General features: G+C 42.7%; 1 protein-coding gene across 1 annotated transcript; it reads left to right on the top strand.

The window, feature by feature from the left end:
* The first annotated feature begins 13,886 nt into the window (after nt 1-13,886).
* Nucleotides 13,887-15,735, top strand: GPR68 (G protein-coupled receptor 68). The gene has a single exon (XM_038404263.2). It carries the CDS (start codon nt 14,157-14,159, stop codon nt 15,252-15,254), a length of 1,098 nt encoding a protein of 365 aa, XP_038260191.1. The 5' UTR covers nt 13,887-14,156; the 3' UTR covers nt 15,255-15,735.
* Nucleotides 15,736-16,906: the final 1,171 nt, after the last annotated feature.

Here is a 16,906-nt window from a genome sequence, read left to right as displayed (position 1 = left end):
AATCATTCACAAATGTAGATCCAAGTTTGCGTTTTATGATTTTTGTTTTGCATTGTAGCCATTTGTTTCCACCAGTCTCTTATTTCTAGTTAAATCATTATTCTTTCTTAAATAAACTTCTGTTTTATCAGAAGTGCTCACAAGTGCTGGGTGGTTTACAGGAGCTGTGGTGTGAGCTAAAACTTGTGCTCTATGGTACACCTTTGGGCGCAGAGCATCTGGAATTTCTGTGAGTAGCTAGTGTCAGGGGATAGATATCACAGGGGAATGATTGAACGGGACTGGGTGCATCTACTGTTAACCTGCAAGATGATGTTAGGCTTGGCATAGCCCAGAAGAAAGTGCTTGAATGGCTGAAAGACTGACAGTGTCAGGGAGCCAACACCCAGCTACCACAAGGAAGACTACCTCTTGTTGGCAGCAGTGGGTGCCCTGAGAACTGTTACAACTACATATTACCATCCTATCTGATCCAGGCCCAGGCCTACCCACCCAAGAATGTACATGCCCATCCTATTCCATCAAATCCACCATTATCCAACACCTAAGCATACTGTCCTCTTTGATATCTTTCAGTACCAGATCACCTAGTACCATCCAATGCCCTCTCTGGAATACTGCTGGTCTGTTGTTCATTTATTTGATTTAATAAGCGCTGGAAATGAATAATCTCTATTTATCCATAGCTTAGGTATAGTATGAGGGGCAGTAATAAAGTCCAGTTTCCCCTTTGGTATGCCTAATAAGTTCTGGTTTTGGTGTCCTTCATTGGCCTCAGTGCTGAAAATGCCACTGAGGATGACAATGGTTGTGGGGGAGCATAAGAGCAGCACCACTTGTTTCACAGAGTCTACCCATCACTTTCATTCATTCAAACCTTAACCAGATTGGAATCAGTGACAGGATAATAAAATATTATCTATTTCATCACTAATCCCATCAAGACGAGCTATTTGTTTGAGAATCCCTAGCGGTGGAGTTTGCACCTCTATTTCTCCACCAGAAGTTGAATTTGCTGGCTTTCCATATGTTGCTCTAGGTTCATAGTTTCGATCAATCATTTGCTTGACTGGGGACTTCACAATTCTCCCTCCCATTCATGGGTTAAAGTGCTTGACATATTTATACCAAATATGAACAAAGCAGGCAGCGTGTGTTACATTAGAAAATATATAAAAAGTAATTCCTTTTCATTCTAAGTTTTGTTCTAGTGCTGTCTGGCTTCCCACAGGTAGCAATATCATAGAATCATAGAAGTGTAGGACAGGAAGGAACCTAAATAGGTCATCTAGTCCAGTCTCCTGGACTCAAGGCAGGACTAAATAATAACTAGAAAATTCCTGACAAGTGTTTGGAGGTTTTTAAGAACAGATTACACAATGACAGAGACTCCACAACATCCCTAAGCAATTTGTTCCAGTGCCTTACTTCCCTGACAGGAAATTTTTTCTAAAGTCTAACTTAAAACTTCCTTGCTGCAATTTAAGCCCATTGCTTCTTGTCCTATCCTCAGAGGTTAACAAGAACAATTTTTCACCCTCCTCCTTGTAACAGCCTTTTACATACTTGAAAACTGTTATCATGTCCCACCTCGGTCTGCTCTTCTCCAGACTAAACAAACCCAAATTTTTCCATCTTCCCTCATAGGTCATGTTTTCTAGACATTTAATCATTTTGGTTCCTCTTCTCTGGACTTTCTCCAATTTGTCTACATCTTTCCTGAAATGTGGCACCCAGAACTGGACACAATAGTCTAGCTGAGGCCTTATCAGTGCAGAGTAGAGTGTCTTGCTTACAACACTCCTGCTAATACATCTCAGAATGATGTTCGCTTCTTTTTGCAACAGTCTTACATTGTTGACTCATATTTAGCTTGTGATCCACTATAATCCCCAAATCCCTATTCATAGTACTCCTGCCTAAGCAGTCATTTCCCATTTTGTGTGCGTGTGCAACTCATTGTTCCTTCCTAAATGGAGTACTTTGCATTTGTCCTCATTGAATTTACTTTTATTTACTATTTGAATCCTGTCCTCCAAAGCACTTGCAACTCGTCCCAGCTTGGTATCGTCTGCAGACTTTATAAGTGTACTCTCTATGACATTATTTAAATCACTGATGAAGATACTGAACAGAACCGGACCAGAACTGATCCCTGCAGTACCCCACTTATTATGCCCTTCCAGTATGACTATGAACCATTGATGACTACTCTCTGGTAATGATTTTCCAACCAGTTAAGCACCCACCTTATAGTAGCTCCATCTAGGCTAGCTTGTTTATGAGCAATAAGGGATAAGGGGTCCTAGCACGTGTAAATAAGATGGGCAGGAAGATAAATACATTTCAGCCCATGTGTGAAGGATCATCACAGTTTTATCCATTTGTTACTGAGCAGCCCCACTCAGGAGCACCCTCTTGTGGCAGGCTTGGACATGACAGACATGCCTGCCTCATTCTCCTTCCTTTGCAGTCCCCAGAAGTAGTTCAAAGAGGCTTTCTGAGTATAAATAGCCCTTGTAGAATTAATTTATTACAGAAGAAAGCCCTGTTTACATAAATCATAAGCCAAGACCCATACCCATAATCCATATGATTCTGGCATCCCCCACCATGCCCCAGTACCTCTCAGCATGTCTCACCACAGCCCCTCTAACTAGCATGTTTCTTCAACCTGTTTCAATATCAGGTGTCATTTTAGCTCTTGCCTGGAGACATCAGAAGGCTCACAACCTCCATAATTCCCCAGCTTTTAGCCCTCTCCAGACCTCTGGCTTCAGCTCTCTAGCACCAAGAGCCAGAAGGCATCTCCATTGCTATAATCCTTCAGCTCTCACCTGCCTTCTCTGGCTGAGGATATGTGGCTCAGGAAAGGTAACCAAGTTCACCCCTCTGCTGATTTCCTAGCCCTCAGCCCTTTCCAGCCTCCTGGCACTAGTTCTGACTCAGGAAGTCCCATCCACTGGCTTCCTGGTAATTCCTCCCTCTTTCCAGAGAGAGCCATCTACAGCTTTCCTCCAAAGACCTCGTCCTCCAGTCTCCTGACTCTCATCAGGTCCCTCATAGATCTTTTATAGCTCCCTCTCTCCATATTTCCCCCCTCTCAATTGGCTGTAGTGGGAGCACCAGTTCTGGTATAGGGGCATTAACTGTGGCCAGCGATCCTGTGACACCACTGCTTTGCTTTTTACTGTGTAGTGAGGGCTGAACCACTTGCACTGCAGAGGTGCTGAGAGTTCCTCATGCTAGTGCTAACCAAAGGGACAGTGCAAAAAAGGAGCCTAGAGGTTCCTCCTGGAATTCCCTATTCCTAGCAGAGCAAAGTTCACACCCCTTTTTAAAATTATTTTTTTAATTTGTATTTATTTATTGCCATAAGGGTTTGGCCCAGAGCCTTGTGAAAGACAACCCACATCGGTCTCTTCTCCTTGCTGCTTTTAAAGTCACCCAAATATTCAGGGCAAGCCTTTGTTCTCCACCAGTCTGGCATCCAACAAAGAGGGGTGTGAGCCTTCAAATCATCACATGACTAGTTCTCACCCATGTGATTCATCTGATTCATGTGAGCAGAACTACCTGCATGAATTAGGGATGTGGGATCAAGCCCATGGCTGGTATTCTTATACCAAAATCCAAATCCCAACACCTCCACCCCTCAAAAGGACAAAACCCCTGAAAACCAAACCACCATGCTCTAGGAACAGAAAGCTAGGCAAATAGGTGGTTATCCTGCCATTATAAAACAGTGCTTAAAATCCCCATTTAAAATGACAATACCAGAAATTCTAAGTCTGTTTTTGTATTACCAGTCACAAGCCATGTAGATCACAGTGACACAGAGAACATCCCAGCTAAGGGACAATTGTTCCACATGCCCATATACACAGTGTTGGTAAAGGTGTGCTGTAGGCACAGGACTGGGAACCAGGGATGCCTGTGTTCTAAATTGACAGGTTTCAGAGTAGCAGCAGAGTTAGTCTATATTCACAAAAAGAAAAGGAGTACTTTTGGCACCTTAGAGACTAACAAATTTATATGAGCATAAGCTTTCGTGAACTACAGCTCATTTCATCGGCTGTAGCTCACGAAAGCTTATGCTCAAATAAATTTGTTAGTCTCTAAGGTGCCACAAGTACTCCTTTTCTTTTTGTGTTCTAAATTGGCTCTGGCACAGAATATTCTCTAGAGCTCTGGGCAAATCACCTAATCTCTCTGGGTTTTTCCCCAACTGTAAAGTGGGAATTATTGTATTATCTTCTTTTGTCTCAGTTGGACACCAGCACTGTCCTCTTGTTAAGCAGCTGTTTGGGCCTTGCAGGTCAGCTTTCCAGTGAAGGGGAAATCAATGATATAGAGTCTGGGTATATTCTAAGTGCCACTTGCTTTATTTACACATACAAACACACACACACTCTGGAATGGGGGATAGGATGTGAAACAGCATGCAACACTCTCTACTTTCAGGGATCTCAGCCCAACACTAATTCCCTTGTTTCCAGAGAGAAACTCTGCTCAGGAATTGACTAAAAAGAGACCAGGGCACAGAGTAACTCTCCTGCAGCTTACACAGCTCCCTCTCCAAGGGCCACTGACTCTACACAGAACCTTGCATTACTACAACCAAAGTCAACACAGCATGTCTTCCTAAGACTGAATATTTGTTCACACAATAAGAAAATGAACTTGGAACAGCACTGCCTAGCGGTACATATCAAAATACTGCAAGCCCTACCTGTCAGTGGCAGAGCTAGCTACCAGCCTGGTCACTAGATAACCTAGCAAGCTCATCTGGACCCATTGAGCTCTCTCCAAACAATTGATCTCCCTGATTGCTGGCTGCCCTGCTCAATATGCTACTCAGTGTGTATCATGCTCACAAGCGCACTTACCCTGCTCTAACTTCTGCTTCTTGCTCCAGCCTGTTTACAGTCCTTGCTCCAAGCCCTATTTCCTGCTTCATTCTGGTTTCTGACTGCTGGCTCCCATCTTTGCTACATTCCTGACTACGACTCCAGCTTACTCATTGGCTTAGGCCGCCTCCGTGTTCGACGGCAAGGTTTTTGTGTTCTTTTTTTTTGCTGCTTGGGGCGGCAGAAATGCTGGAGCCGGCCCTGTCTGGGTGCTTGCCGGACGCAGATCAAGGAAGCAAGCAATCCAACTCCATTAGAATTAGTAAGGACTAGCAAGGGAATGCGTTAGCTTATTTTTGTTTTGGCTTGTGATTTTCTCTGTGCTGAGAGGAAGGTTTATTCCTGGTTTTTCTTTTTGTAACTTTAAAATTTGGTCCAGAGGGAAATCCTCTGTGTTTTTTAATCTGATCACCCTGTAAGATTATCTTCCATTCTAATTTTACAGAGGTGCTTCTTTTACTTTTTTCTTTCTAATAAAGTTCTGGTTTTTTTAGAATCTGATTGGGGTTTTTTTTTGTGTCCTAAAAAAACCCAAGGTTGGTCTGTGCTCATCTTGTTTATTCTCAAGCCTTACCAGGAAAGGGAATGCGGGGGCTTGGGGGGATATTAGGGGGGAGTAGGAACTCCAAGTGGTCCTTTCCCTGAATTTGTCTAAATCACTTGGTGGTGGCAGCGTTACCTAATCCAAGGTACAAGGGAGAATTTGTGTCTTGGGGAGTTTTTAACCTAAGCTGGTAGAAATAAACTTAGGGGGTCTTTCATGCAGGTCCCCATGTCTGTACCCTAGAGTTCAGAGTGGGGAGGGAACCCTGACAGAGCCGAAGACTGCTCCTGGGCTGTGGTAGTCGAATTGAGACCTTGGAGCCTGGATTTTTTGGAGGCAAGCTGTAACCACGATAGGTCCCAGGTGATCTGGTCTGTAAGCCAAGTGTCTGGTTTCTTTACCCGTTCGCCACTGTCTTTTGTAGGGTGTTGCATGTACTAGCCAGCTTTGTAGCATGTACCAAGGGCAGGTCCCAGGAGGCTGCATCAGGTATGTTTGCCAAGAGGATTAACGTGGGGAGTTGCATTTGTTACCTAAAAGAATACAATATAAACACAATTAATGTATTTATACATTTTAATTTTAGTTTTATGGACCCATGTTGGAATTTCTTTCACTTTTACAGAGGTATTTGTAATGGCCAATACCATGTACGGGCTGGAGTATTTTGACTGAAGTACCCTGGAGTTGTATGTTTTACTATGACCTGTTCTCCCTCCTGTATGTTTGCCCAAGAGGGGGTTTCTGGAGGGTCCTGGGCTTAAGAGGGTGCACTTCTACAAGGAACCAGTATGCCCTGCTGAAGTAAAGAGTGAATAATGTTACCTACCGCATTTACAGCCTCAGGTTTGAGAGGATATTGCTTGGTAGGTGGAGGGAATTGACTGGTAACCTGGACGGGTGAGCAAAGATGAGCAGGCATCAAACTGCAAGACAGCTTATTTTCGGCCCAAACAGAGTGGAACCTGGAACATAATTATTGAAAAGGATTAGATGTATCCCAAGTAAGAGCCACAGATTTGGCAATTGCAACAGAAGAGAAGGATGTATCATTGCAGAGGAGGATGGTGTAAGTACGCACAAGTTTATTAGTCAATGTAACTTTGAGCAAGATTGAGAATTGCTGCAAGGTCGCAGAGGGCGTCCATGCCCAGAATAGTCCCCTTTGCATTTGAAGCTGCATAGAAGAATAGATTAGATTTGACAAAAACAGGATAGCTTTTATAAGCCATGAGTTGTGCACCTCCTACCCCTGAAATAGTAATATAGTGTTTAGCAGCGGGGAGGGGGAGGTCAGTAATGGAAATAGACGCTTCCGTGTCCACGAGAATTGTGTATGGCTGGCCCCTTATCACCTGTAAGTGTGGCCTTGAGGGATTTATATCTGCATCAGCAGTACTGACAGGCAATGAGGGGCCGCTGGATCCTAGCGGGTCATGGAATTTAAAAGCCTGGCCATTTCCTTTTTGCTTAGGTGTGAGTAAGGGTTGGCAGCTGGTTGAGATACTGGTTGAGGCCGGTTGCCCAGGGCTACTTGGCTTGGGCATCCACCTGCCCAATGTCCGGTCTCTCCGCACACAAAACTCTGGGAGGTAGGGGGGTGGGGCAGTGGGGACATTGAAAGGGCAGTGAGGTGCTGCAGGCATTCAACTGGCCATGATTCTGTCCCTGACTAGGCTTTTAGGCCTTGAACCTGCAGTCTACTCACTTTTTATTTTTTTGGCCTATTTGGCTTCGCATTTAGAGGCCCATATACAGATGGATTCATAATCAGAGCCTGGGTTCACTCCCAAATTAAGGGCTGTTTGCACGTGGGAGTTAAAACCTTCCTTTAACATTTTTTAAAATGCCTGATTAGTTTTTTGGGGGTCTGCAGGGCCTGCATTGCTGGAATACATCTCCCATTTTTTTTTTACAGTATTGAGCCACAGGCTTGTTTTTGCCCATGATCAGTCCCCAGTTACTGGCTCCATTCCCCAGGGCTTCTTGGACGGCTTTCTTAAACACAGTGCAGGCAAGGGTCATATTATTTTCAGATTTAACAGAGGCCCAAAAGCTGTTTCAGTGTCCTTTTATAGGGATTTTGGCCCATGATAGATCGGGGCATTTAGCTTATGTTAAAATATAAAGATCCTTGGGATGTATCATATAGGTGGTAACTATTTGGCTATTTTTGGCTATATTTTTCAGAATATTAAATTTGGGTCTTTGGGCTTTAGATTAGGGAGATTTTTCAGTAAGCCCCTAATTTCCTTTCTGCTGAGAGGAATGTACTTATAAGTATTATGAGCCACTCTGTTTTTACTGTCCCTGAACACAGAGTGGTCATTTGAAGATGGGCCAAGGGAGCACTGGCACTTAATTCTGGGTTAAAAGGGTGGGGAGGAAGAGGAGGTGGACAATTATCTTGATCTTCCCCCGTGTGTGCCAGGTTCCAATTTTGAATTTGCTTTTAAGGTGTTTTCAATTAATTTCATTTTGGTTATTATTAATATTGCTGCTTGAGTCAGGGTCAGTAAAATTACCCTTCTGTTGTATGCTAGCAACAATATGACGTGCAGAGGAGTTGGTTTTTTTAAGTTTTGCTTTTAGAGCCTTGTTCTTTGCTTCAAGCTGACTTAGCTTGTGGTTGAAATCTATTTTTTGATTTAGCTCTGATGTAAGAGCTTTTTGGAGAGTTTTTAACTTCTGTAATTTTTTAAATATTTGCAATATATTATTATGATCTGTTTCCCTAATCTTTCTTTTGGTTGACCAGACCACCACAACATGCTACCCACCGTACTCATACCGTCATTTCATTTATTTTTTAAAACCTTTTTAGGTTTCCCTTTTACAAAATCAATGAGTCTCCCTCCTGTGGAGGGCATCACTGATGTTCCCCGGGGCCAGTCAATGAGTCTCCCTCCTGAGAGGGTATCATTAGTGCACCCTGGGGCACACCAATGAGTCCCCCCCCACATTCTGGGGCAGTTCATAAGACATTGTATCCCAGCTGCCTGAAACCCACTTAAGCGGCGCTTCAGGGGAGACTGACTGAGCATACCTTTCAGAGTAGCAGACGTGTTAGTCTGTATTCGCAAAAAGAAAAGGAGTACTTGTGGCACCTTAGAGACTAACACATTTATTAGAGCATAAGCTTTCGTGAGCTACAGCTCACTTCATCGGATGCAATGCAATGCATCCAATGAAGTGAGCTGTAGCTCACGAAAGCTTCTGCTCTAATAAATTTGTTAGTCTCTAAGGTGCCACAAGTACTCCTTTTCTTTTTGAGCATACCTTTGTACTCAGTTTACTGCAGCACACACCCTGGTGCTCAGTACTTGGCAGTGCAGACTTTGCCTTCTGTGATCCCTGCACCCCAACAATCTTGGCCACAAACACAGTCCTGTTCAGTCCTCTTGCCTGTGCATCCTATATGTGGTTCATATGAAAAAAGGGGTGCGAAGGGGTGTCTCAGGAAGTCCCAAACCGAGGTGTGCACTAGAGATGGTAAGTAAAAGGGTACTCACCCTTACCCTGGTTGTGAGAAACTCTCAGAGGAATCCCGATCACACCTTACTCACTGTGCGAAAGCTGTTAGGCAAAAAGATTCTTTTCCCCAAGAATCAGGCAGGCACAGACAATACTGAAGGGGGTTTATTCACGGTACTGGGGAGACTGACAAGCAGCTTCAAAAATATAGTGCCATAGTGGCCAGTTATATATATTCTCTTATTAATTTATTTACATTTATTTGTACATACAGCGACAGACATTGTTACAAATCAAGAGAGAACCCTAAACAAAGATAAAAATAGGAACAGTACGTACTTATAGAGGTCATCCTATTGCATCAAGCATTTATGGCTACCTTGCAGGGGAAGGAGGTGGGATGGGAAGGGGGTAGGGATGAGTGCTTCAAGATATTTGGTGGGCTGTGAAGGGAGGGTTTATTCTAGGTGTGGGCAAACTACGGCCTGTGGGCCAGATCCGGCCCCTCGGGGCTTTGGATCCGGCCTGCGGGATTGCCACAACTGCGGGCTCCATGCTGCTCTGGGAAGCAGCCACACTATGCCCCTGCAGCCCTGGGGGTGGGGCAGCAGAGAGCTCTGCACACTGCTCTTGCCTGTGGGTATCTCCCCCAAAACTCCCATTGGCCAGGAATGGGGTACCATGGCCAATGGGAGCTTCGGAGGAGGTACGCACAGGTGAGGGAAACACGCAGAGCCCTCCTCGCCTCCCCCACCCCCAGGGGCCAAAGGGACATGGTGCTGGCTGCTTCCCAGAGTGGCGCAGCGTGGGACTGGGCCGAGGCGGGTGGGCAGGCAGGGAGCCTGGTGCGCTCCACTGCCACCCCGGAGCCACTCTAGGTAAGCAGCACCGGGCTGGAGCCCAAACTCTCCTACACCCTACCCCCAACTCCCTGCCCTAAGACCCCTGCTGCACCTGGCACTCCTCCTGTACCCCAACTCCCTGACCTGAGCCCCCTGCTGCATCCTGCACCCCTCCTGCACCTCAACCCCCTGACCTGAGCCCCCTCCTGCACTCCACACCCCTCCTGCACTCTAACCCCCTTCCCTGAGCTCCCTCATACATCCCGCACCCCTCCTCTGCCCCAACTCCTTGCCCTTAGCCTGCACACTGCACCCCCTCTTACTCCCTGCACCCCAACCCTCTGCCCTGGTCCTGCAAGCAATTTCCCCACCCAGATGTGGCCCTCGGGCCAAAAAGTTTGCCCACACCTCGTTTATTCTGTTCTAAGAACTGATTTACTGGGTGGGCATTGACCATATAAGCTTATTAATTGTTTACAGTTGTCAGTGTCCTTGTTTCTTAGCAGTTTCTGTCTTTTCTGATGGCTGAATTTTAACTCCTTCCTGACTCTTAGTTAATAAATCCTTAGACAGTTTACTATAGGATTGGCTACAAGCATTATTTTTGGTGTGAGATCCGAGGTACAGATTGACCTGAGGTACATGGCTGGTCTCTTGTGACTGGAAGCAACCTGAATATTTTATGATCTTTGGTGTATAGCGACCAACTATCACTAAAAAGAAAAGGAGTACTTGTGGCACCTTAGAGACTAACAAATTTATTTGAGCATAAGCTTTCGTGAGCTACAGCTCACTTCATCGGATGCATTTGGTGGAAAATACAGTGGGGAGATTGATATACACACACAGAGAACATGAAACAATGGGTTTATCATACACACTGTAAGGAGAGTGATCACTTAAGATAAGCCATCACCAGCAGCAGAGGGGGAAAGGAGGAAAACCTTTCATGGTGACAAGCAAGGTAGGCTATTTCCGGCAGTGAACAAGAACATCTGAGGAACAGTGGGGAGTGGGGTGGGGGGGAGAAATAACATGGGGAAATAGTTTTACTTTGTGTAATGACTCATCCATTCCCAGTCTCTATTCAAGCCTAAGTTAATTGTATCCAGTTTGCAAATTAATTCCAATTCAGGAGTCTCTCGTTGGAGTCTGTTTTTGAAGTTTTTTTTGTTGAAGGATAGCCACCCTCAGATCTGTAATCGAGTGACCGGAGAGATTGAAGTGTTCTCCGATTGGTTTTTGAATGTTATAATTCTTGACGTCTGATTTGTGTCGCCATCACATACAAGTTTAAATTGTATTAGAACAATATTGTTTCAAAAAAACTTTTGCTGTGGCCTTCATACTGCCCTCCATTTTGAAGGATTCGAGAAAACAAACCCAACTAACTTGGGGTTTTCTCATACTTACGGGATTTGGTTTTTATATGGAGTAGTACTGATATTATAATAATAATATTTTGAGTTCCTTGGAGGAAAAGTACCATTTGCAAAGCACTTTACAAATATGGATTGCATCTGATTTTTGTCTCAGTGCAAGCTACATTCACTATGGAATTATAAACTGGATAACAGTTAAAGACTTTGGTAGTACATTTCCACACTTTTTATTCTATGGGGAAAGATTTATGAAGTTTGCTTTAATGAAGAGCAAACTTCAAACCAAATCATTGATACTTGTGACTTGTTCCCTTCAAAGAACCTTTCTTCTGCCACACTTGATTAATGCATAAAATAATTGTGACACTGTCCACAGTGGAGGTGCATAGTTTTGTACGAGAACGCCAAGCAGGAGACTAAACTCTCTGCACTTCGCTGGATACTGCTTGTTGAACACAAAACTAGCTTCGGTCAATGAAATTAGTGGTATGAGAAAGGTAAGAAGGATTCAGCCCAGTGTCTCATGCTTCTGATTACTGAGTGGAATAGTGTGAAGGTGCTCCTGCCTGCTCAAGGGGAGATCCAGGGTCCTCCTTCACCTCAGAGGTGATTCAAACCTTGTTGAATCTGTCACATGTTAACCAAAGTTGCATTCTTCAATGATCATCATTTAAATGAAAGTTGCATGAAAGATTATTTTACTTCCTGATAGGTATCCTTTAAAACATAAAATTAGTGATATAACCACTTAAAAGTGAAAACCCAAGATTAGGCAAATAATTCAGGGATGTGCTGTCCTAATGGTAAAATGGTATTATTGTGATTAGGGAAAATGGGATTGAGGGTTCTAACTACCCATGTGAAATATACACAAGAAGTCATGTTTCTGTACAGAGTGTCACAGCCTCACACCCACTGCAGTGAATCCTAGTGAGTCTCAGAGAAAGACTCACTCCTGACCAGTCCTTCTGCACCATAGGACCACTATTTTGCACCCCAATGTTGTTTAGGGGAAAGGTCTAAAAATAGCATCGCAATATGTGTGTCCTTACTCATGCTGCCTTCCTGGTATGTAGGTCATCCAAACAAGCACACAGACCAATTAGTTAGAATTTAAGGCCCAATCTTGCAGTCACATAACTAAACCTTACTCAAGTAGCTAGGTCTGTTGGTTTTGGTCTTGTTTCCCTGGGAAGGCTCTGTAGTGACTGGATGCCTTTATTAAGCACTCAAGATGCCCGCCCCTTCACACAGGATGTAAGAGCTCACACTGAACATATTTCAGATCCCTAAAAAAGCCTCCAGCAAGACCAGGCCTGATATTCCTGATGAGAAGGGGAGGGAAGCAAAAGAAAAAAACAAGCACAATCTTTCAAAGACATGTTTATGCTTAACTTTGCTGTAATTTCAGTGAGACTACTCCACAGTGAGTAAAGTGAAACATGCATAAATCTTTGCAGGATTAGGTCAATATTTTTAGTCTGGGGGGGAAAAACCACTTCCAATCACCTTCATCACATATAGAAGTAAAATTCTTAAAACTTCTTTGTAGGTCCCCTTTAAAGGACTGTAGCCCATTATCTTCTTGAAAAAGACTACAATTCCTTTAATAAAAAGCATTAAAAAAATTCTACAGTAACATTCTCAAACACTGCAGTGTACAATACAACTGCAGCAGTGTTTGGGGCAATTGCTGTAGAAAAGGATAGTATTTTTTGTTGTTTGTTGCATTATGTTGGGAGGGGGTCATACAACCTGATACTGCAGAGAGATGAAAGGAAACAAACAACAATACAACTAGGTTGAAATCAAACAGGGAGAGGAAACATGCAAAAGCTGTAAAGACCATTTCTACTCTCCCTTAGAATGCTGGCATTTTTTTGAACTGCCTAATATTAATTTGAGCTTTAGGAAAAATACACCATATAAAAAGGTTTATATTCACAAGGGTAAGTAGGCCTTCACCTCTGAACATCTACATTGAAGCCTTTACTTTTACTGTGGTTGAACACAACTGTGAACAATCATGTTAGATGACCAAATCCTGACCATGATTTAATGGTTGGTGGAGATCAGGATTTAATCAGTTAGCTACCTGATGCTGAGCACAATTTATTGTGGTCTGCACTGACTGCTAAACTGTAGTCAGCTCTTCACAACCATGTTCAAACACTGTAAAACTGTGTAGTGTAGACAAGGCTTGTAGGGCTAGAGCTCTGGATTATAAAAGTGTTCCTTAGCTGAACATATTTATACCCATGTACGTGGCGATGTACAAATTGAAACTTGCAGCAGACTGGGGTTTAGTTTTTGAGGATCCATTGTAATTAAGCAGATCTGCAATAGAATATCTTGTAGGGCAGAGACAATGGATACGCTATTATTAGAGATTTTTACAGGTTTCTGGAAATCTTTCCCTGCAAGTCTTTTGATAGGGAAAAGCAGTTTTGGAACTGTCTGTGCAGGAGAGACTGCTTGAAGAGTGTAATTTCCTTGCAGGAACATTTTGTTCAGGAAATTAAATTGCCATAGCTGCAGTGCCCTATAAGAAAGTTTGAATAGGACTCTATTCACTACTCTGCCTCAGGAAGCATGTTATCCGGAGCAACTAACTTAATATGTCTGTGCCTCATCTGTAAAATGGAGATATTTCCTTATCTGATAGCACAGTTGTGAGGCTAAACTGATGAATGTTTGTAAAGTGAAATGCTTTGGTGGAAGATGCTATATTCATGTATTTAGAATTCGGAAATTATGAGATTTCTGTGGCAGAACTTGAGACAGCTCAAGGCTAAGACAATTAAGTTTATTGAAAATGATACTATTTTTCAGTGATATTTCTCATAAGAACTTTCATATGTTTTACTTTCAGGTCGCTAGTATCCAAAGACAGACAGCCACCTCAGTAGGAAGACAGCGTGAAAGAAATGAGTAACTTATGAAATTAAAATGTACATCTCCCTCTTTGGGACCCTGATGAGAGATGTATAGTCACTGCTAGAAGATGCAGGATTTTCCACAGAATGCGACTGCGAATAATTCTGCTGGCTGCAACATTAATCACAGCATACACCAGACTTTATCCCCCACTATATACATATTTGTCTTTGTAGTAGGTCTCCCAGCTAACTGCCTCTCGCTGTACTATGGGTACCTACAAATCAGGGCCAAAAATGAACTGGGGATCTATCTGTGCAATTTGACTATAGCAGACCTGTTCTACATCTTCTCTTTGCCCTTCTGGCTCCAGTACGTTTTGCAGCATGACAACTGGACCTATGATGCAGATCTGTGCAAAATCTGTGGCATACTCCTGTATGAGAATATCTACATCAGTGTGGGCTTCCTCTGCTGCATCTCCATTGACCGCTATCTAGCAGTGGTACATCCTTTTCGTTTCTATCAGTTTCGGACAATAAAGGCTGCTGTGGTGGTGAGCATCATAATCTGGGGCAAAGAAATTCTGATGAGCTGGTTTTTCTTTAAGAAAGCTGAAATTAGTAAGGATGCAGAGAGTCATACAATATGCTTTGAACATTATCCCATCAAAAATTGGGAGCACAACATCAATTACTACCGCTTCTTTGCTGGCTTCCTTTTCCCTTTCTTCCTACTGCTCTTTTCTTACTGTGGCATTTTACGAGTTGTCTGCAAGAGCCATGGCACTCAAAAGAAGACAAAAATCCAAATTAAACGTCTGGTTTCAAGCACAATTGTCATTTTCTTGGTTTTCTTTGGACCATACCACATCCTGTTGGTAATTCGCAGCTTGTTTGAGAAAAACTGCATATTTGCAGAGAAAATCTTTAACATTTACCACTTTTCTCTCTTGTTGACTAGTTTTAACTGTGTTGCTGACCCAGTATTGTACTGCTTTTCCAGTGAGAGCACGTACCACAATTTTGTCAAAATAAGAGATTCCAGTTTAACATGCTTAAGATGTTTAAAGACTAAAACCAAGGTATCCTACCAGCTGAAAACTCCAGAAACCCTCAAAAAAAGCAGCAGTGTACCAGCAGATGAAGAGCCACAGTTATTAAACAAACTACATACTGTTAATGAAATGAAAGACTTTTCCATCACCAGTATAGACAGACTTTAGCACCCATTAGAAAGGGAGACTGATCTAAAGTTTCCAGGTCTAAGTTTGGGCCTCAGTCTTTGGTTTATAAATGTATTGCAACTGCTTTACATTCTAAAGAGCTTAATAACTCATCAGTACTGTAAGCAGAGCTGTGTTGATACTCTTTCCGCAGGGGAAATTCCTTAGTTCCCTTGAGTAACCTGGGCCTTGACATAGGGCAGGGAAAATATACGCCAGGTCAGTTTGGCTTAGATCACATGTATATATTACTGACTCAGTATAGTGTTAGTCATGGGGAAGCTGCTTTTCTGATGACTGGACTGGCTGAAATCAGATAATATTAATGGTGTGAATTTGCCATAATGGTCTTTAATTGCTGATTGTTTGTCCATGTATTGACTTTATGAAAAAGCTATCAAACTCTGTGATCACCTTGCTGAAAAGGTGGAGGATGGAACAAATTATGTAAAATGAAGTGATAAACATTTCCCAAAAGAAATTTTTTTGTGTATGTGTATGATTTCTGTAACTTTGTCTCAGTCATCCTGAAGCCATGCAACAACCAGTGATCAGGGAATGCAAAGACAAACTAAAAAAGCAAAGAAACCAACCAACAAAATCAAGAGGGATATATTAGAAGAGAATTCACAATGAAGCGCTTTTCCATAACTGATAGTTAAGTTAATGTCTGTTGGGTCTTGAGCCACTGCTCTTTGGGCTTGATCCAGTGCCAATGATTCCCACTGACTTCAGTGGACACTCGATCTGGAACTTAGAGGGCAATTAATTTATTCCATGGACTTCAAAGGAAGCATTACTTTGGGGGCATGGATAGAGTTGACACTACATGCCAGTGCACTGATTCACAGTATTTGATGATACACATTCATTTAAATCCATACTCCGCTAACCAGTTTAAAATTTGGATTGTCGTTGTATTTTTCCATCTTTCTGTGTATTGTGCAGCACAGAGCAAAAAGGCATTTAAATTATAATAAATTGTAGAGCAGACAGCGTGTTGAACTGGATGAGTTTAACTTCTGTGTCCCCCAACAGATTTTTTTTTAATTCTATGGTTTGATTTGTTATAGAGGGAACCGCTTTTCCTGGAATTCAGTGTCAAAATGCACTGTATGTAAAGTGATCCATAATGGCCTTTGATTTACACAGAGGGAACAGAAAAAACATAGGGAGTTACTATTATACAATGAAATGTATTGGCAATAAAAGAATGGAAAGTCACATATGTATAGGCTCCCACAACTCTTCCTACTAACATCTTGTTTCTTATACATCTTTGCTTTGCTAATCAATACTGCCTCACCTTTACTTCATCTCCTTTTTGAAGTCTAATTTTTGTGCCTTTTTGCCTTCTGCCCCTCCCACCCTAAAATTCCCCCTGCATTGCTGCTCCTGGCATCCACCTTCTGCTTTCAAAGCTCTCCTTAAAACACACTAATTCTGTGCAATCCACAGACAGACAACACACAGCAATGTAAATACCCAATATATTTAAAAAGCCATTCAAAGGCAAACCTTTTGCATCTTGTGTCTGATTTGTGTTGACTGTATGCTTAACAAATAATACATACTGAATGCTGCACTGAAAGTCACTGTGAAAGTATACACTAGACATAATTAGGGAATGCATTTAATAAATAATGCATTGA

Source organism: Dermochelys coriacea, chromosome 6 (genome assembly GCF_009764565.3).
Source record: "Dermochelys coriacea isolate rDerCor1 chromosome 6, rDerCor1.pri.v4, whole genome shotgun sequence".
NCBI classification, from domain to species: domain Eukaryota; kingdom Metazoa; phylum Chordata; order Testudines; family Dermochelyidae; genus Dermochelys; species Dermochelys coriacea.
The sequence above is the reverse complement of the archived record's forward strand: the minus strand, read 5'-3'. Positions and strand labels throughout refer to the sequence as shown.